Here is a 20,633-nt window from a genome sequence, read left to right on the forward strand (position 1 = left end):
GCTCAGATATATGACGATCCAACTCGATTATGGCTTTGATTTGGTCATCATCAGCTTGCAATGGCCGACCTGAACGTTGCTCATCTTTAAGTGAAAAATCTCCAGAACGAAACTTATCAAACCAATTGCGGCACTGTCTTTCTTTTAAGGCTTCCTCACCATATACGTCACGTAACTTTTTAGCAGCCTGCGCTGCGTTTTTTCCTTTGCGGAAATAAAAAAGTAAAATATGACGAAAATGCTCGTTATTGGACTCCATACGAAAACTGACGCCAAACTAACAATTTTTAACAAAAACACGTGCTTCTAAAGTCAACTAAGAGTGACAGCTTACAAACGTCAAAAGAAAAATATCATAACATTGATAGAAGGCATTCAAACAGACGCTTAAAGCCATCTATTGGAGCCATCGGCAATTACTTTTCGGGCAACCCAATATATGAGTACGCAATTTTACGTGAAAGTTGTAAACTTTATATTAAATTTGGACAAATAGTAGGTCGTATATTTCTTTTCCTCAGGATGAAGCGAACTAAAGCTGATATGATTGGCTGAGTCTGAATCTTTATCTTCTTCATGCGACCTCTCTTCTATGTGACTTCTCAGACTTAGTGATCAAAACATGGAAAAGATAGATGTCGAATTATTGAGATTCTCTCGTTATTCTTTGTTGCAGTAACTGAATACCCTTAAAACGTTAGAAATGATGGAATCCGCAAGCACAAGTTCATCTATTAGTATTTGTAAATTGTAAGTGGCGTTTTGTACACACATTTAATTTAACTATAATCTATAAGATGTGTTTTATAGGTTATGTCTTGTTCACAGATTCTGTAACCGCCGTATTCAAGTATTGCAAATTTTATGATTTACCTTAAACAGTATGTGTTTTAAATTTTAGGTGTAACAAACGCACACATTTATATACTTGTCCACGCTGCGGCATAGGCTATTGTGGGGTCGAATGTTACAAATCAGATGCTCATTCGGATTGTTCTGAGAGTTTTTACAGGCAATGTGTCGAGGACGAGCTAAAATCTCAGAAAAATGATCCTACTGTTGAGCAGAAGATGATGGAGATCCTTAAAAGAGTACACGAGGAAGATTTGGAAGATGATATTTTAGGGGAGGAGAATATTAACGAAGAGGATTCTCCATTGGACTCTGATGATGATCTGGAAGTAAATAAAAATGAAACTTTAAAGAATTACACATTCATTATTTATTTATTGTATGTTATTTGTTGCACATTATTTGTTATATATCAAGCGTGTACATATATTCATCCTTAGATATATTTTCCAGCTTCCCGATTTAGAAGTTAGATTACAGAATGTTAATCTTGATGATCCTGATGAGCTGTGGTCAGCTTTATCTAATACTGAAAAGCAGGAGTTCGAAGCGCTCCTGAAGAATGGAGAGGCAGAAAAATTATTGCCCAAGTGGGTCCCATGGTGGACTCACCGTCTAGAAAAAAAACTTGTTCATCTTATTGAAGAAGATGGTACAAATACTCACAGTGATTTAAAGTATCCTGTTTTAATAGACGTACCATTATTTAACGAACTTCAGGTAAAGCATCTAACGATATGAATGAATAAATGAATGTATTTTAAAATGATATAATTTTAGCTAGTGGGCGATTTCTCTTTTTTTTTTTTTTTTTTTTAGAAAGCATCTCCCTACGTATATTTTAATGTGATAAATGTGACATATGCTTATGCATATGTAGCTCTTTATTATAATGGAGATTACCTTGATTGTGCTGAGGATGCTACCAATGTCTTTTTAACTGTATGTATGAACATGAAGAACAATAAAGTGTTTGACAATGCAGAATCAGCGATTGAGTCGATTATAGAAAATGTTAAAAGCGTGAGTTTTTATATACATTATACCATATTACATTTATTGCATTATGATAAAGTATATAAATACATATATATTTATATCATCATAATTATATTAATGAACTTTGTGTGTGTGTGTAGGTTGATTATTTGCCACAAGATAAGCAAACATTAACAACATTAAAAGAAGCTGGAGCTTCTATCTTGCAAGGGCCAGCTTTTGAAATGAAAACTGTTTACACATCTGCGGCTCTCTCCGAACTACACAGATTACTAACAGCAGCCAGGAAAGAAATTTCAATGCACAAAGATACAACCAACAATCAAGAATTTACAAGGAGATTTTCTCAAAAATGTAGCCTCGACACCACTCTGTCGAAAAAAACTATACTTCTGTGTTTAAAGAAATTGGAGTACTATCTATCATGGATAAAAAGCCACGAGGCAGAATTGCGAAGTATCGTCGGTGATTGAAACTAAGAGTAGAAAAAAAAATATTTAGATATCATTTTTGTCTGTGAGTTATTTCTTCTGATTAAATATCCCTCCTTCGGAAAAAAAATAAAGATCTTTTGTTCCGTTTTTTAAGTGAAACTAACTGTGAATAAACCTAAAAATAGGGTCTATCGCTGCGTTTGTATATCAAACACGTGGAATTGGTCAGTTTTCACTGCGTATTCTTCATGTATGCACCAATCCGTACATACATGAGGAATACGCGGTGAAAACTGTACACAAGGCTAGATAGTTTTTCTCATGATTTACGAACGCACTCCAGCTGAGACTGCGATAACGATCGATAATGTCATTCGTGAGCGGCATGAGTTAGCGGCAGTAATCTGTGAATCAGTGGAGAAAGATGATGGCGGACGAGAAGTTGTTCTTCTCGAATGCCGTCCAACAACTGGCCAGATGTCTAGCTGCTATCAAGCCTACGCCATGGGAGAAAGTAAGCTGTCACTTCTCAAAACGACTTCTTAACTGAGCGATAATTTTTCAATCATCCCGCAAACGGTTGTCATTTTATTTCTGCGCTGGTTTTTGTGCATCGGGATCAACCACAGGAAACGTCAGCTGTCCTATCATGTCATGATATAATCTAAAGAACTGTGCATCATTATCAAGGATTATTATTCGATAGTTATATAATTATCTTTGACACGTATTAATTAACATCACTGTCATGTAAAAAATTGTTGAGTCACACTATGTAATAATTATTAGAAGGAAAGTCCAGGAAAACGCATAATTTGTATCTTATAGCATAGAGATATACTTGAAAAATTACATTTATATAAAAATCTAGAATACAATGAATAAAGAAATTTCTAAAATATTGTACAGTATATTATAAAAAGTTTTCCAAAGAACTTAACCCTTTCTTTTTATGACATGATTATAAAAGATTATAATTGATGACATATGACTAACATAATTTTCCCCAATACATAAAAACAACGATCTTTTATGTTTAATTACAGGTAGCCAAATTGTACAAGTTGTGTCCACAAGATTCTGCTCAGGGTGTATACCGTTTGGACCAGAGGGGTCAGGATGCGACGATTGCATTGGGAATTTATTTTCTGGAATCCGGCCTGCAACACAGAGATCGGATTTTACCGTATCTATTGAGATTATTACGTGGTCTTCCGAAAGCAGTTTGGCGGGATGAAGTGAGATGTTCATTGGCTGAGAGAGTTCCAGTCGCGGAACGCTTCAGCTTCTGCCTGAATACATTGTTGAGCGATGTGGCTGCCAGGTGCGAGCCAGCACGGGAAGAGATCATCTCGACGCAGGTCGAAATACTCGCGGTCTTGACCAATCTGATACGTGGATACAAGGATCAAAACAGTAACAGGGGTTTGCAGGCGAAAAGTAAATGCTGATTGAAATATAGACATATACTTGCGTAGAGAATTCCTAAAATTTCATGCCACGAGTCGAAACAGCTTTGCGAGATTTCACAAATATGTGAAAGTGTATAGCCATTGTATTTTTGTTCAGGCATTGTACAATATATATATANTGATGATATCGTATATATAAAAATATACAATATATATATATATATATATATATATAATACAGATCTGACATATACAGGTTTTAACTTATGTAGGATTTTGTGGAAAAGATTTCATCGAATACTGGCTGTACATCAGATTTTGCAATTGTCCGTAATATGAGAAGCTACATTTTTTTTTTCTAAATAAAGACACACCCAATAATTTCCTAAAAAGTTCGTCAGAGCCTATATTTAACTGTTACAATTCTAATATTACATTTCTAACATTACATCTCATTTCAGTATCGTTGTGCAAATGCCTGGTGCCGGTGCTGATTGGATTGGCTCGCTCGATGGGTCGCTTCGCGTGCACGGATCCGCCATTGCTCTGTCGTATCTTTCCACGACGGGAGACCCCGTCGCCAGCAGCCAACACAGAGAGCCGCTCGATGCCCGACAAGAAGCAGCACAGCTTCTCGAACTTCAGACCGATCATACCGCGATCGCTGAGCGGCAACTTCAATTCTTGCATCGACAATACGCCCCAATTGCTGTCGGCTTACGACAATCACGACTATCATTGCGGCAAGAGGCCGTCGTTGCAATCTTCCCTATCTGTACCATACGACCCCACGACGTACTTTTTCAGCCGCTATGGATCGAGCTTCAATCAGTTCCCGCAAATGCGCTGCAACGAGAGCCCCGAAAGAAGAGCCGGCATGCAGTTTACCGTAGTGCATCTGCAGAGCGTGCTAGCTTTGGCCAAAAAATTACTCACCAAGGAGATACTGACGTTTTTGGATGAAGAAGCGCAGCAAGTGAGTCTTACATCAGTTAATTATATATATATATATATATATTTATTTATTTATTTATTTATTTATTTACTTCAGGTTATACATGCCAAGAAAAGATTTGGTTTACAATTTTTTTATTTTAACCACACGCATTTATCTACACTTTATTTATCTACTATTTAGTTAGCTAAAATCTAACACTTCAATATCACATAAATAATCTCATTATTTCTATCCTATTCATCACAGCTTCATTATATCTAACCGGCACTTATCCTTACCTACCCTTATATATTTTCTATTTAGTTTCTGCACTAACACAAACAATTCATTACTTCTTTTTACTTTCATTCTTATTTTTTTTTTCTGTATCATTAGCTTTGTCTCTTCCCTCTTCTTCAACTACTTTTCTTTCTTTCATAACTTATATGCATTATTATATTTCCTTTATCTGTTTCCGACTCACCATCCCATATCTCTTTCTTCATTTTTCGTCCTTATCACTACTTGATTCTTCGAACCATTTTCTTATTTCGTGACGTTCTTCTCATAATTGTTTATTGTCAATCCTATCCTTTTCCACAGGATACACAACTTGTGTATTTCTCTCCCGATGCCAATATTTATTCGCTTTCTCCATATTTCCGCCTTAATTTAACTAAAAAAACTCAACCTCTATCTCTCATCTTTTTTTAAATTTTCCTTCCTTAAATATCAATGAATTACATTATTTATATTCTCTACTATTTTCTCAGTGCATACGATTAAAAGTTATCATAGTCCTCCAATCGCATAATCGCATATCGCAGGTTTACAGCTCCGGCCAAGTGCACATCTTCCCATATCGTACGTTTAGCGAGACGATGAATTTAGTGATGGTGGCATTGTTGCGCGAGTTGCTGCAGAATCAGCGCGACTTACCGGCTCCGTTCACGAGGGACGTGCAGGAGTTCGTCAAGGGTCTATTTCTGTCGGGTCAAACAGAGCTGCAGTCGCGACAGCACGACGCGAGCGAGCGTGAGGACATCGATACGAATTTCCGGACGGTGAATCGCTTCAAAGTGAACGTGATGGCCAACTCCGCGTGCGTTGACCTGCTGGTTTGGGCGATCGGTGACGAAACAGGTGAGCGCATTTCATTCATTGATCAGAAAGGAGACGAAAGCATCTTCTACTAAAATTGAGAATACCGCGTTTTTGTAATAATCGGCGGAGTTTCGCGAATATACTCTAAGGCCTGTTCTATGTCGGAACGCAGTCGATGGTCCAATTGAAGAATTAGTCCCTCGAAAGAGAATTTTCCTCATTTGACCATCGGCTGCAATTCGACGTATTGTAGAACAGACTTAAGTGCATGGTTAACGAAAAATCGATATTTCTGTCTGTCGCGCTTACGTACCGATTGTAAAGCTGTCACGTTATTTTTCCAGTATCCGAAGAATATGATTTGTCCGCGCTGTTCGCAGATATCGGTTCGATGCTGATCGGCAAGGGTATATCGATTTACCCGTGTGTTTACTCTCTTGTTAACATGTTCGTCTCCAGTAACCGCTAACAGAAATGTAGTCTTGCGCTAATTGTTCATTCTCGCAGTGTGTTTGATTGATTTTGAAGGTTGACATAGAACAAGCGAGCTATTAATCCCAAACTTGATCTTAACTCTCAGTAGTGATTATTAATCTTACTACTTGCAAATTTCATTCTTAAGAAATCTGGGAACTGTATATTATTACCGCATCAATTTTTTCAATATCTTTTCTACCCAAATTTGTAATATTATACGTGTACCAGACATAAGCTCATCTATCGATCAAAGGACTACACACATGTCCTGTTTTTTTTTTTGGCTTTTGATCTGTGCGGATTGACGCAGCTCTCACAGAATGATTGCAAACACGTCGTGACTGAGTAACCATTATCGATGTAACTTGGCCACACTGCGATTTATATATTCGACTACTTGCGTATCTATTATATCTGTTAACTGCATGTACTGTGGTCCTTAGGCGCGGACAGTTTGTGCGGACGACTCGTGGAGAAAATCAATTCCAATCATGGACCCAAGTTGGTGCTGGCCCACATGCCGTTACTCATGGTTTGCCTGGAGGGGCTAGGAAAACTGGCGCAGAAATTTCCCAACATAGCGAGCACTTCGATCTATTATCTGCGGGACTTCCTCGTTGTACCGTCGCCAATTCTTCTGAAGTTACATCAACAGCACAGCGAACGCACCATGAAAGAGCACCAGTTCAAAGTTCTCGGTAAAACTTCATTGAATTTATTAACTCTCCATCGGAAACGTCTAATTTAGCACTTTCTGTCAGCAATCCGGGGCTTTGAGGATCAGTTTTTACACTGTTCCAGATTAAAAATTCCAGTGTAAAAATATTAATAGATATTAATAATTTTCATATGGAAACTTTATGAAAGAGTTTTTACCATCGTAGAAATCGGATTGTATTTTATTTATTTTTTACACATTAAAATCGGAGCAGAAAAGATCCTTTTGGGCGCTATAATACTTGGGGGTATGTATTCCGGAAAAAAATAATATAATGATATAGGCTGCAAAAAGTTGAATTATTTTAATATCTGAAGAAGATCTGACGAAGATTTTTACGGTGAAGAAAATTAAATTTCATTTGAGAAATAAAAAAAATTTCTTACAGCAAATTAATCGTTAAATTCAGTTTACTTTGATCAAAATTAGTATACATGTGCAAAAATGCAAAAAATAAAAACACAGTATTTACAATAATACGTGTGGTGCTCTTTGCACACTGATTCAGCTCACAATGTGCACAGCAGTATATAGTTTTTTTATTTAAAAAATTTTTAATATCAAAAAATCTTTTACAAATCTTTATATATTTATTAAAATCATTTAAAAAATTATATAAAATAATCTAAAAGTATTCCAAGAGCAAAATATTTATGTATTCATTGAAATTAGTGTCAAAAGTATATAAAGCAAATCCATATTATTGATTTGCAAACGTACTTATATAATACTTACAATCCTGCTGCCTGAGAGTCCAAACGCATATTCTGTCATCAAAAAACTAGATTTTGTAACCTCTACAACATATAATTTCAATCTTTAAGTTTTTTTTTTTTTTTTTTTTTTTTTTTTTTTTTTTTTTNTACCATCTAATTGTCCTAAAATTCACAATCAAAGAATCGACCTGTGCCTTCCCACATTGCCGGCGGAGGGTTAATGTTATCCATGAAATGATTACTTAACGTGTGTGCTAACCGTACACACAGTTCAAGGGAAGGAAATCAGCGACATGAAACAGACGACGTCGTCGGTGCAGACGGCCTTTGAGAAACTTCGGGACGCGGCCATTGGCAATCTCTGCATCGCCTTGGAAGCCGCGCACTCGGTGAACCCGGATTGTGTACCGGCGCTCGTAGCCAGTGTCTCGAACAGATTGTTCACCGCGGACATATGCGACAGGTGTGTCCCGACGAAGTTGTAGGCAGTTGTTCTAACAAAAAGCGTACTCAGTTGGATATCTCCTTTCGGTTTCAGTGAAAACGATGAGAAGTCGAACAGCGAAGTTATCTCGAAGAACATCGTCATCATGTTGGGTCACGTGGCTGTGGCGCTGAAGAACACGCCAAAGACGATGCGCACGATCTTCCCGTTTTTCCAGCAGCTCTTCTGCCGCACCCCCAGCGACCTGGATTTCCTCATAGTTGATCAGTTGGGCTGCATGATCATTGCCAAGTGTGAACCAAAGGTCAGTGAGTCGCTCGTAAATGCTGTTAACATGGCTTTTCACGCGAATGAATACTTGTTGCGCAGATTTATGAGGGGATAATGCAAATGTTCTCCATGTCACTGGGCTCGAGTACGGCCACATACGCGGCGAACGACGACCGCAAGCAGTACTGTCACGTCTCCAAGGCGGTAACGAACGCGTTGGCGAACATAGCAGCGAATCTGCAAGGCGAAACCGAACTGGACGACTTGCTGCTGCATCTTCTGGAGTTGTTCGTGCAGTTAGGGCTCGAGGGTAAACGCGCTAGCGACAAGATGCCGAACAGTATCGCCGCAACGGTAAGACCAACCTGCAACTCTTGCCGTTCAAAGCTGGATATAAACGAACTTTGAATGCGAACTTTCGTTGTTGCAATTTAGAAAGTGTACACGCCATGACGAACGATTTGGTGGCTCGTTGAGGAAAGTTCGTACGTGTTTAGAATGTTCACATTATTTTGTATTATTATTTACTTCATATTACTTGATTACATTCGCTGTTGTTTCGCTCGGTATATACTCTCGCTTTAACTCAGGAATTAACTGGGAAAGAAATCTCGCGCGTGTGCAGAAAGCAGCGAGCAGTGCCGGGAATTTGGGAGTGCTTATTCCGGTGATCGCGATACTGGTGCGACGTCTGCCACCGATCAGGCATCCGCAGAAGCGGCTCCTGAAGCTGTTCAAGGATTTTTGGTTGTATTGTGTCATAATGGGTTTCGCTGCCGATCATCCCTCGAAATTGTGGCCGTCCGAGTGGTACGAAGGCGTTAAAGAGATCGCCGTCAAGTCACCCTACCTCATCTCCCAGACCAGCGCTCGCCTCGAGATGCGAGAATTGCAGTACACGTCAGCGGTGCGCAACGACAGTGTCTCTTTGAATGAATTACAGGAACTGCGCAGCCAAGTATTGAAGATCAGCACCCGGTATGAACGCCACACCTTTCAAGCTTTGATTTAGTCTGCATTAGTATGCTGATTGCTTGGAAAATATATATTTCATGCTCTATAGAAATAATATTTCTTATAAAGTTTTTATATATAAATATTATTTACTATTATTTATTCTTGCCTTGCTTTCAATTTATAATTTTGTATTTTCCATAAGAATACAAATATTTTACACTCTTCCTACATTCTGATTGCAAGAAATTAGCATTGTAGCGCATTAAGGTAAATTCACTTCGATTTGAAGAGTGGCTAACATTGTTTGCGTTCTTCCTTCAGTACGAACGACATATCGGCTTACGTGACTAAGCTGCAGTTCGCGCAGTGCACCTACTTGTTGTCCGTCTATTGGTCGGAAACATTACGAGTGGCTAACAGCCCCGAGCCCAGTCTGCAGCCGATAATGGAGTATCTGTGCGACACGGATCTGCAGAAGGATAAAAGCGGCATGTGGCAGTGCATATGCTGTGTAGCAGACTCCGTCTTCGCGAAGTTCAAGGATGTGATGCAGCGCAAGCCGAAGGACGAGCAACGTGAGCGAGAGCTCGAGAATCACGCGCAGTTCCTATTGGTGCGCTTCAATCACGTGCACAAGCAAATCAGGCGGGTCGCGGACAAATACCTGAGCGCTTTAGTAGACGCTTTCCCGCACCTGTTGTGGAACTGCAAGGTTCTCTGGAGTATGTTGGACATATTACAGGTACTTTTATCCACCATTATGCGCCTCAATTCAGCCGTGTGCTTCTTTTTTCTCTTCAGTCTTCTTCATTCGGTTCTTTAAGGTAATTGTAGAGTGCCGTATTTTCAGTGGCACATCAAGGGGCCCACTTGTAAATTTCATATTTATCAGTCAAAATTACGTTCTTATACATTTATTTTACTATTTAAATAGTGAATGTTAATTTAAAACGAAATTGAAGTAGACATATGTATTACAGATACGAAAATATTTTTACTTATTAATGTTATTTTTGTGAATTAGTTTATAGTCTAATAGATGAATAAAAACGCACCAATGATAGAAAGAGATGTATAAATATTTATGTGCATATATATATTTCGAGTATAAGTTACGAACTTTGCTGTATTTTCAAAATAATCTGAACTTTCTGCATAATGCCTGTACATATCAATACTACGGTAGTTTTTCATTCGAATTTTAAATATGAAGAAATTACAAATCAAAGTTAAAAATTTACCTGAACGAATAAAAAGTGTCGTCTTTAGTTGCGAATATCCCAACTTTTGAATGGCCAGTCTAATTGCGTCAATAATTGGGTTATATTTAAATCTATGTAAGAAAATATGCGTAAACAAATCTCAAGAAATTCCTCGAAAAACTTATTTTATGCTAATCATCGTTCATCTTTGGTCAGGCTCGTCGGGGACTAACTTTTGTACACTTGCAGATTTTATCGTATTCGTTGCAACTTGACCCGAACGAAGAGAGTCCTAGTCTAAGAATACCCGGCACACCGTACAGCATTGAATTGATGAATACCATCGAAGCAAGAGAAGTATGAATTGTTCGGTTATAATTTGTCACACGATAGAAACGCGTTCTACGATCATTATTTGAATTGTAGATTATCGTGAAGGATTTCACCGCGAGATGTAAGGGAATAGTGCAGGAGGCTATGAAGTGGGCGCCGCAAGCCACCAGGTCGCATCTGCAAGAATACATCAACCAGATACCGTCTTCCGGAATGTGGCATCATTCTGGCTTGTCGTTGGCCATCGACTCGGTCCTCGAATTTGTGGACACCGCAATTCCCACAGTGGCCCCGGCAAATGTACGACCTTTAAGTGTATTTCCGCGCGCAATTTCCGCGTCAAGTTCTAAGATATATTAACGTGGTTCTCCACATTAGGTCTTTCTCGCTAAATTAGTGTACACTTATAGAATTAAAAAAAAAAAGGATACTCAGTTAAGAAACTTGGTCGAAGAAGGAGAAGAAGGGAATCAACTAATGCAAACCAGTTGAGCGAAAAAAGAACAGTTGTTATTGTTAACTCGTTAATTGAATTAACGGAGCGATGTAAATTTCACAGACGAACTCCTTGGACAAGAGACCACGCGGTCCTAAAGGCGCGAGCTCGTGGCTCCTGTCGATGATGTCTACGAGATCGTGGCATGCCGGCGAAGTAGCGGGCATGCTCGCCCTCGCGCGTACCGAGTCGCCGACGGTGGAGATGTCGTTGGAAGAGAGCAGGGACAAGGTCGTCGACAGATTGATCGAGGCCGTTCGCCGCGCCTGTCAGGATCGCAACGATGCCGCCCATCGTGGAGCTCTATGGCGTGCCACTGCTCTGTTAATATCCATGCCTGGTGAGTTGACGGATGCCGGCCGAGCCGGTAATTTTGTCGACAATTATGGCGTTTGTTCGCTCGATTTACATTTTAATCAGGGAGAAAGATAATGATACTTTTTATTGGACGCTAAAATTGTAAAGAAAATTAAGATAAACGATATGATGGACAGAAGAGACTGAAAGGCGTAGTAGTAACAGCTGATTTTATCGCCTGAGAAATGTGCGAAAGATCGAACAACAAGAATACAATTAGAATAAATAAAGGCTCGAGTCTTGGTGGAGGCAATATTTTTCGTAACACTTACTATAATTAGAAATCAAATATAAGTCGCTTTACGGGAACGCGTCTAAAATAATTATTACTCTGCGATAGAAAAGATCAGTTTAGCGTTTGAGGGAGATCTCCGATTGGCGGACGAAAAATTCGGATTTATGTTTAATACATGACTAACAAGTATCTTCCTACACAAGTAATATTAATATTAAATAATAACTGTATATATATATTGTGACCCGGACCCCGCCGGTCGGTGGACGTTCGCCCTTACTCCGGCCGGTGGGGTGGTCGTGCGGTGTCTCTGGTCGACCGTGTTCGATAGCGGTGGCCCTGGTGTAGCTCGCCGGATGCCCAGGCGTTCTTGATGTAGGTGTGAGTGTGTAGGTATGCGAATGAGAGCGCGAGTGAGTGAGCGAATGAGTGAGTAATTGTTCAAGAAAAAATTCGTTTATTATCCCACGTTGTTTTGTACAAGATCTTATCGACGGATCGGGCTTTAATCTCGTCGTTTCAAACCAGCTACTATTCAGGTGACAATACTGGCGACGGAATCCCGTGTTTACATTATGACGTCGGTGTTATCTTCTCGGAATCTATTGGGAGCAGACGTGACACGCTCGGCCCGTGGAGCTCGCGGTGTTAGCGGTGAGCGGGCGCGGTATTGATGTTTCGGCGCGATGTGTTGACGGTTCGCGGTGTTTAAATTCGACGGTTTCGCATCGGAGTGCAAGACGGCGGAATGCATCTGCTAGACTCGGCGTCGCGGTGGTTGCCGCACGTGGAGTGCTCGCGTCGGTCGACTCCCGGAGCGGAGGGCACGCGGTATCGCGCCTCCTTACAGGAGCGGTGGAGTCGGCCGGGCGAGCCTGGCCAATGTGCAGCCGGCGGCAGTAGATTCGCGGTTTCGCGGCGGTCGGTGGTACCTCCGGTGAGATGCGGACGGAGAGGCACGCGTTGTCTCTATATTCGCGGCGCGATACGCGGAACGGTACTCCGGGGCGCTCGCATGCCCCGGAGGCGCAAGACTCAATAACCGGAGTGGAGCGGTCGAGGTTGAGAACACTCTGTTGAGAACACTCAACAGAGGCGGCGAACACACCGCCCCTACTCGTGCCGATCCCCAAGTCCGCCACGGGCAAGAGGGCCGGGAGCTTCCGGTGGAGACGGCGAACACACCGAGATGGAGGTTGAGGAGTCCGGTGCCCGCGACTTCCACGGGAGAGACAGCGTACGCACTATCTCAGACTTTCCGGATGGAAGGATGTCGAGTCGGCTGCGAACTCACAGCAGTGACGGCGTACGCACCGTCGCTGTCTCTCGACCTGGGGATCGGGATCCGGAGCAGCTTCGATCTTACGATCCGGCTGACTCCGGCGGAATCAGTTCTCGATACTGCGGCGAAGCGGTCTTTTATACCGCTCCCGAGACGTTTTTCCGACACGTGCGCGTTTGACAACAACAATTGTTGTTGTCAACGTGTACACGTGTCGGACGTGTGCGCCGCGCGTGGATTTGTTTATTGGCGTGAAGCGCCGTTCTGCGGCCGACGGATGGTCGGTCGGCCGCGATGTTTGCCGGGGGAAATGCATCGTCGCAATATATATATATAATATTAACTGTATTAATATTAAAATCACATCATCCATGCTTAGACTCTCATAGGTCCATTTAAAGGATCTTCTTCCTTGGTTAATTTCGAAAATAGAGTATTTCCTAAATTATTTCGCAAACAATAGAACAAATTGAAAAAATACGAATCGCTAAAATCTACTGAAATTGAATAAGATTTCTCAGTGCAATTTGGCGACTGCCAAATTACCAAGGCACAATACTGCACTAACGTCGCCATTTGCACTTTCAGGGATACACAGACGATTACTGAACACAGTCGCGTGCTCGCAAATAGAACTATTCACTACCGCGGTCATGACCACCGCGGTTGAGTGTTGGCAATGGATCCTCACCGTACGGCCGGACTTGAAGTTGCGTTTCCTGCAGGAGATGCTGCTCGCATGGCAGTACACCGTTGATAAGCGGATGGGTCTGTTCGCTCCGAACGAGGAGGAGGTCAGCCCTCTCGCGGTCTACGAGGGCTGCAAGCTGGGCCCGAATCCGCCTCACATAAAGCCTCACGATATCTGGGTGACGTTCATCGTGGAGCTCATCGAGACGGCCAAGTACTGTTGCCAGGAGACGGTCGACATGATCGCCATGCTGCTGCATCGTTCGTTACCCATGACCGTCGGCGCATCCGGTGAGGAACCTGGAATCAACCGGCACGTCGCCGCGGTTGGCGTGCGCTTCAAGCTGCTCTCGTGCGGCTTGGTGTTACTGCAGGGTGACGTTCTGCCGAGGTAGTGACATAAACCCCCTCTGGTCATTTTTATCGATAAAAGTGACTTCTAAAAGTGGCTTAGGAACCATTCGATTGGCCGAGAAGCTACATTAAAATTTTTTTTTTTTTTATCGATAAAAGTGACTTCAGAATATGGACTTTTGTTTTTGAATAACCACAAGCACGATCGAAATTTATCTGGACGTTGCAGGACCTTGAGCAAGAATGTCCTGCGAGAACGCGTGTATTCCAATTGCCTGGACTACTTTTGCCGGGAACGCCAGTTGCCGACCCAAGAGATCGACCAATTAGGCGAGGATATAGTTACGCTCATACGATTTTGGCAGGTAAGATGGATTGCATCGCTTCGTAAGTTAGTAAGTATAAAAACAATGGAAGAACTAAAAAGTGAGGGAGGGAGTGAACATAGAGGAAGAAATAATAAATAAGGAAAATTTCAAGTATGATAAAAAATTATTGGTAGAAGAATATAGAAAGGATAGTGGTATTTAAGGATAGAAAATCTCTAGAAATTTAAGGGCGGAAGTTAGGGTTTTGATTAAATTAAAAAAAAAAAAAGAAATGTAACCTCTTTGTGATACTATACGTATATTTCATGGACATTTCTTCGTATTTCTATGACAAAGTACCATCCGCCATATATATATATATATAGCGCTGTTCTCCTATATTTGTGACAGGTGATGCATAGCGACAAGAAGTATTTAATGATGACAGGGGCGGATAACGAATTCGAGATAGTGACCTCCCAGAGTTGCACAACCGCGATGATCGTGCCAAGTGAGACGATCGGCTCATTAGCCGCTACTCTGGCTCCCACGCCCAACGAATACTCCAAGTCGTCCAGTAACGTGTGGATGAACACTATGCCGATGTCGACTAGCAGTAATACGTTGGATAAACGCAGCAATCGCAGCAAACGAGTCATGAACGCCAGTGTTTTTGTGAAGGACTACATCAAAAAGAGAAATTTGATCCTCGAGCTGTTGGCGGTCGAGATCGAAATGCTGCTGGTGAGTGAGTTCGATAATTCACGGAACAACGATTTATCGTCGTTCGGGCGAAAATTCGTCTTTAATCGTGGCGACCACGTCCAGGTCTGGCGCAATCCCAGCGGTAGGCCAGAGCTTGCGCTGCAAGGGGAGGGAAGTATCGCGGACTGGCGCGCCAAAGCGATGAACGATCGTTGGCGTGAGTACACGCGACTCGCCTGGGAAATCAGTCCTGTCTTAGCGATATTCTTGCCGGTGCGATTGAAGAACTCCGAGGTCATCATCAAGGAGATTTGCGGCTTGGTGCGCCTTAAACCCGTCCCTGTCATGCATGTTTCGGAAGCGTTGCAGTACCTCGTCACGACAGATACTCTGCTCAACGATGTACCTGAAGTAAGTACCCTCGTTGTCAATTAGATGACGATACTTGTGTTAGCTGGAGCGACGGTGAGGTTGCGACGTGGCCTTGTAATTTATTCACAAATTAAGATTTTAATGTAATAAGAATAGCAACAAAAGAATAAAGGAAATTCAAGATGAGAGAGAGCAGTCAGGCAGAACGTTTGAAGGCAATAGTCGAGTCCGAAAATCTCCTGGCTAACATACAGACCAACTGAATTAAAACGTCTATAATAGGATGAAATTTCATATAAAAGATCTCGCCTGAACGGGCTATTTTTCCAAACGATGCGTACAAACAGAAAGCTCGGAGAATTCTGGGACAAACTTTTTTTTTTAATTATGATTAAGCTCGATAAATATAAGAAAACAAATCGAGAAATATTCGTTTATTCTCAAACGTTCGTGCAATTTGCAATTTGCGAAATTACTAATTGAAATCTCAGTTAGTTTATATGTTGACATGGGCGAGAGTGTCTCCGATCCAAGCACTGGCGTACTTTTCGCGACAATTCCCGCATCATCCTATCTCGGCGCAATACGCGGTGCAAGTATTGGACAGTTATCCCGCCGACGCCGTGCTCTTCTACATACCTCAATTGGTTCAAGCCGTCCGTCACGATACCATGGGTTACGTTATCGAATTTATCAAGAAAATCGCCAAACGGTCGCAGGTGCGTGCGAATTGAGGTGAAATCGAATGGAGCATTAAAGTCGTTCGTTCCTTTAGGTGGTGGCGCATCAACTGATCTGGAATATGCACACGAATATGTACATGGACGACGAGAAGCAAGTCAGAGACCCCTTATTGTACGACATTCTGGATTCATTGTCGAAAAATATCCTGAGCGCACTGTCCGGCCCGGCGAAACAGTTTTACGAGAGGGAGTTTGACTTCTTCGATAAGATCACCAACATCTCGGGTGAAATCCGACCGTATCCCAAGGGGCCAGACCGTAAGGCTGCGTGCTTGGAAGCTTTGGCAAGGGTGCAGGTACAGCCCGGTTGTTATCTACCATCGAATCCCGAAGCGATGGTCATCGACATAGATTACAAGAGCGGTACACCCATGCAGAGGTACGTTTCGCAGGAATGATAGTTAACTTTCGACTTCGTTAAATTAATTAACTTTAGTTAATTCTTTATACAAGTTAAAATGAATATCATTGCCCTGGTTTGCTTGCACTATAAATTAAGAAAAGTCAATAATAGTGTCAGCAGAATTTTGTCTCTTTGAGCGCTAACGTCTTTACATGGAAGAACCACGAAATAGTCAGTACTTTCTTATAATAGATAACTTTATTCAGCGCAAATTTAATTTAAAAGTTAATTATGCAAAACGCCGGGCTTTATGTGCATGCATAATTTTAATAATTTAATATTAACTTTTAATTCAGATTTGGTCGAAAATTGCATATTGTTGTGTGACAAGATATTACATAACTAATTCATATTTTTAGTGCCGCTAAAGCGCCTTTCTTAGCGCGTTTCAAAGTGCAAAGATACGGCATTAACGAGCTGGAGAACATCGCGTTAGCGGTGTCCACTAATGGGAAGGTTGAGAGCAAGAGGGAAGCGGACGAGCAGACTTGGCAGGCTGCTATTTTCAAGGTCGGCGACGATGTCAGGCAAGATATGTTAGCTCTGCAAGTAATCAGCATCTTTAAGAACGTTTTCCAGAAGGTCGGCCTGAACCTATTCCTATTTCCATACAGAGTCGTCGCCACGGCTCCTGGGGTGAGACCACCTGTCTTCAATAAGCACTTTGTAATAAATCATCATTATTCAATTGCATCCGTGTGTGTGTTACCCAGTGCGGCGTGATAGAGTGCGTGCCGCACGCGACGTCGAGAGATCAGCTCGGCCGCACGACCGACAGCGACATGTATCAGTATTTCATCACGCAACACGGCGACGAGACGACCAAAGAATTCCAGAACGTGCGCCGCAACTTCGTCAAGTCGATGGCGGCGTACAGCGTCATTACTTACCTGCTGCAAATCAAGGATCGCCACAACGGCAATATCATGATTGACACGCAAGGCCATATCATACATATCGACTTCGGCTTCATGTTCGAGAGCTCGCCCGGCGGCAACTTGGGCTTTGAGCCGGATATCAAGCTGACCGACGAGATGGTGCTTGTGATGGGCGGCAAGATGGAGGCCGCGCCGTTCCGTTGGTTCGTGGAATTGTGTGTGCAAGCTTTCCTCGCGGTCAGGTCAGTTTGATCTCAGGAATCCACCAGGGCTCTGTGATCCGCTTCACGACGAATGAAGTAGAATTTAATTGACCACCAATCAGTTGACACATTTGCAGCCACTGACATAGTATTGTGTCCTTTTATATTTTAAGTTCACATTAATCAAAAAATGAATCTTAACAGAGTTGAAAAATTAGTTTTAAAATTTGTTTATGTATGCAAATACTGCAGAATTCAGAAATGTTTTTAAAATTTATACAGAAAGAAATATTAAATTGTGTTCTTATGTACAATTAATTTTCTTTTCATGTAATAGTCTTATTTATTTATTATTTTTATGTACAAATGTTCGTTTAATTTTTTCAAAAATCAAGTAAGAAATTTTTCAAGTTCTTTTTAATTCTAACACTCTACGTTCGTTTGATTTTCTCTGTTTGAATTTGTAACCGGTAGATCTTGTTAAGTTTCAAATAACAGTAGTAATTATAAACATCTTAAAACAAATTTTATACTTTTTAATTTTAACGACAGAACTCTACGATTTAAATTTGTTATACACGGCTTTCAGCTTTAGAAGGGTGAACAAATTACCGGCTGCTAAGATGTTAAAAAATTTTTGTTTTTTTTATCCATTGATTGGTTAATTAAATGCTATCTTACCTGCCAAGTAGGATTTTGCAACGCAGTCCAAGAGGCGCGCACACATACACACACACACGCTGTGTCTTGCCCAATAACTTTGTTCTGCTGTTCTTGCAGGCCGTATCAGGAAGCGATAATTTCACTCGTCTCTCTCATGCTCGACACGGGATTGCCGTGCTTCCGCGGGCAGACGATTAAACTGCTGCGTAGCCGATTCGTGCCGACTGCCACCGATCGAGACGCGGCGATCTTCATGATCAATGTAATACGTAACAGCTACCTCAACTTCCGTACGAAAACTTATGACATGATACAGTATTACCAGAATCAAATCCCGTATTAAACTACCGGAGAGTCCACTTTCCTGTTCCTAATGAGACCAGTCCAATCTCCGCCTTCTCCTCTCCTCTTCCTCGTAATCGTTAGTTGGTGATGCGAACGGGTTGTTAGGTGTGTATGTCGCAGTGAACACGCTGCTTCATTCTGTGAATCTATGTACAAATACGGTGTCGGTGTCAATACTATTTTTAGTCCCACGTGTATTTTACGAAAGCGTTTCGCTCTGTATGTATGTAATAATGTATATTTATCTACGAAACTATACTTATATATATATATATATATATATGAGCTATATATACATATGTCTGCCTTACGCGGCATATCCATATATGAACACATTCCTGTTTATTAATTTATGCACTGTTAACGATTGAATTAAATTACTTTAAGTGTGCAGTTTACTTGAAAACCTTTCACCTTGCAGCACACATTTTCAAGAAGAAATACGTTTGGTTTTTTCTTCTTATAAAGCATCACAGACAACTCAGTGGCATCTTTCTTGCAACATTGTATGCGACTATTTATTTGTTACTACTTTAGAGAATATAAATAAGATTGGACACGATTTACATTAAATAGCTTAGTTTATTTTCTATATACTAATGGTTAAGACAGCAATTCTTTCATTGGGCAACATTGCACTAATTACTCGCAATATGGCAGTCACTATTGTTGGTTTAACACTGGTATTAATCCCACCTGTAATTTTTTCCTGGAGTAAAATATTTCTTTTCTGTAGAGGGCGCACTCCTAGTTAAAGAAAATATATATAATAATAATAACTTAAGAATTTAGGAGTAAAAGTATTTGATCCTGTAAGACTCTATCTCTCTCTCTGATGATATATATTTCAAAATTATTTTAATAGATATTACTGATTAAGAGATTAGTACTAAATAGTAAGAAAGTACATGTATCAATTTTAGTTCTTCTAAATAATTTCAAGGGCAAATTATATATTTACTCTATAGCTGTAATCTGTTTTGTTGTGCTAATTACTAATGGTGGTTTTACTTCTCGTCTCGCATCGTGAGTGTAATAGTAAATTTGAGAAGTTTTATGATAAGGACCTCCTGGTATATGCGGTGGTGGTTGAGTACGTTCAGATTGATCATCAGCATATCTATGTGGTAGCACAATTGGTCTCTGCAACAAAGAAATAAATGTTTAAGCAACAACCACCGAATTGCTGTCTAAAGCCGTTTCATCAATTTCAGCCCAGTATATTCATCAAATAACTGGAAGAAATCTGTGGTGTGGTTATCGTGCCTTCACCTTTGGTCAGAGTTTTTACATCTGAGTATAAACATAACGAGGGATGCTATTAACAGCGAAATATGTTGTATGGAACAAATAAATCATGCAACTTGCGATAAGTAAAAAAACTCAAATGTACAAAAGGTTATGTAATTGAATATTTTACTTACACCTCGACCGATATCGCGAATCAGCTTTAATATCCATGTAACCGAACGATGTTCCACCGGGGGGGCCGGCATGCTCTATCAGTGATCTGACTGATTTACTAAAAACAAAACAATTAAGCTGAAGATCTCTCAGACCTGTATCGCTCAGCTGCACTATTTGAAAATAAAACGATAAGCTGACTAGTCGCCATGTTGTACTACTTGAAAAAGTCGACCTAGCCGTCGAGTCGTACTACATTTCTTCAGTGGCGGTTCGTAGTGGGAACTTTGGACATCAATTTTTTTACGGATTTTATTTTTTAGACCCGTTATTTTTATT

At 40.9% G+C, this 20,633-nt stretch overlaps 3 protein-coding genes across 7 annotated transcripts; 2 read left to right on the plus strand and 1 right to left on the minus strand.

Annotated features, from left to right (window-relative positions):
* Nucleotides 1-7: 7 nt before the first annotated feature.
* Nucleotides 8-2,413, plus strand: LOC106747938 (zinc finger HIT domain-containing protein 2). The gene is made up of 6 exons (XM_014625991.1): nucleotides 8-443; nucleotides 522-750; nucleotides 902-1,181; nucleotides 1,306-1,572; nucleotides 1,672-1,875; nucleotides 1,992-2,413. The coding sequence occupies exons 2-6, from the start codon at nucleotides 704-706 to the stop codon at nucleotides 2,322-2,324; spliced, it is 1,131 nt and encodes a 376-aa protein (XP_014481477.1). The 5' UTR covers nucleotides 8-443; nucleotides 522-703; the 3' UTR covers nucleotides 2,325-2,413.
* Nucleotides 2,414-2,658: 245 nt separating this feature from the next.
* LOC106747928 (phosphatidylinositol 4-kinase alpha) lies at nucleotides 2,659-19,463 on the plus strand. 5 transcript variants are annotated; one of them, XM_014625974.1, is made up of 23 exons: nucleotides 2,662-2,799; nucleotides 3,332-3,725; nucleotides 4,159-4,673; nucleotides 5,462-5,777; nucleotides 6,083-6,145; nucleotides 6,659-6,913; nucleotides 7,920-8,112; nucleotides 8,164-8,398; nucleotides 8,464-8,718; nucleotides 8,990-9,342; nucleotides 9,643-10,063; nucleotides 10,773-10,880; nucleotides 10,950-11,156; nucleotides 11,416-11,692; nucleotides 13,815-14,307; nucleotides 14,500-14,635; nucleotides 14,990-15,322; nucleotides 15,407-15,694; nucleotides 16,147-16,374; nucleotides 16,431-16,777; nucleotides 17,161-17,437; nucleotides 17,515-17,921; nucleotides 18,663-19,463. In XM_014625974.1, the coding sequence occupies exons 1-23, from the start codon at nucleotides 2,710-2,712 to the stop codon at nucleotides 18,886-18,888; spliced, it is 6,417 nt and encodes a 2,138-aa protein (XP_014481460.1). In that variant the 5' UTR covers nucleotides 2,662-2,709; the 3' UTR covers nucleotides 18,889-19,463. The 5 variants fall into 5 exon arrangements, with proteins under 5 accessions (XP_014481463.1, XP_014481460.1, XP_014481461.1 ...); XM_014625975.1 differs by having other exon boundaries at nucleotides 8,188-8,398; XM_014625976.1 differs by lacking the exon at nucleotides 6,083-6,145.
* Nucleotides 19,453-20,523, minus strand: LOC106747930 (NADH dehydrogenase [ubiquinone] 1 alpha subcomplex subunit 7-like). The gene is made up of 3 exons (XM_014625979.1): nucleotides 20,315-20,523; nucleotides 19,852-20,033; nucleotides 19,453-19,637 (listed from the first exon to the last, which is right to left on the minus strand). The coding sequence occupies exons 1-3, from the start codon at nucleotides 20,384-20,386 to the stop codon at nucleotides 19,577-19,579; spliced, it is 315 nt and encodes a 104-aa protein (XP_014481465.1). The 5' UTR covers nucleotides 20,387-20,523; the 3' UTR covers nucleotides 19,453-19,576.
* Between the last annotated feature and the right edge of the window lie 110 nt (nucleotides 20,524-20,633).

The sequence above is a fragment of the Dinoponera quadriceps genome, unplaced genomic scaffold (assembly GCF_001313825.1).
Source record: "Dinoponera quadriceps isolate SergipeBrazil2010 unplaced genomic scaffold, ASM131382v1 scaffold2379, whole genome shotgun sequence".
In the NCBI taxonomy this organism is placed as follows: domain Eukaryota; kingdom Metazoa; phylum Arthropoda; class Insecta; order Hymenoptera; family Formicidae; genus Dinoponera; species Dinoponera quadriceps.

Coding starts and splice junctions, on each gene's coding strand:
- LOC106747938 (XM_014625991.1), top strand. CDS start 704: ATGATGGAATCCGCAAGCACAAGTTCATCTATTAGTATTTGTAAATT. Junction 1,573..1,671: donor CATTATTTAACGAACTTCAG/GTAAAGCATCTA, acceptor TTTTTTTTTTAG/AAAGCATCTCCCTACGTATA. Junction 1,876..1,991: donor TTATAGAAAATGTTAAAAGC/GTGAGTTTTTAT, acceptor GTGTGTGTGTAG/GTTGATTATTTGCCACAAGA.
- LOC106747928 (XM_014625974.1), top strand. CDS start 2,710: ATGATGGCGGACGAGAAGTTGTTCTTCTCGAATGCCGTCCAACAACTG. Junction 10,881..10,949: donor ATACCATCGAAGCAAGAGAA/GTATGAATTGTT, acceptor TTTGAATTGTAG/ATTATCGTGAAGGATTTCAC. Junction 11,693..13,814: donor TCTGTTAATATCCATGCCTG/GTGAGTTGACGG, acceptor TTGCACTTTCAG/GGATACACAGACGATTACTG.
- LOC106747930 (XM_014625979.1), bottom strand. CDS start 20,386: ATGCCGGCCCCCCCGGTGGAACATCGTTCGGTTACATGGATATTAAAG. Junction 20,034..20,314: donor TTCGCGATATCGGTCGAGGT/GTAAGTAAAATA, acceptor TCTTTGTTGCAG/AGACCAATTGTGCTACCACA. Junction 19,638..19,851: donor AAACAGATTACAGCTATAGA/GTAAATATATAA, acceptor TTCTTTAACTAG/GAGTGCGCCCTCTACAGAAA.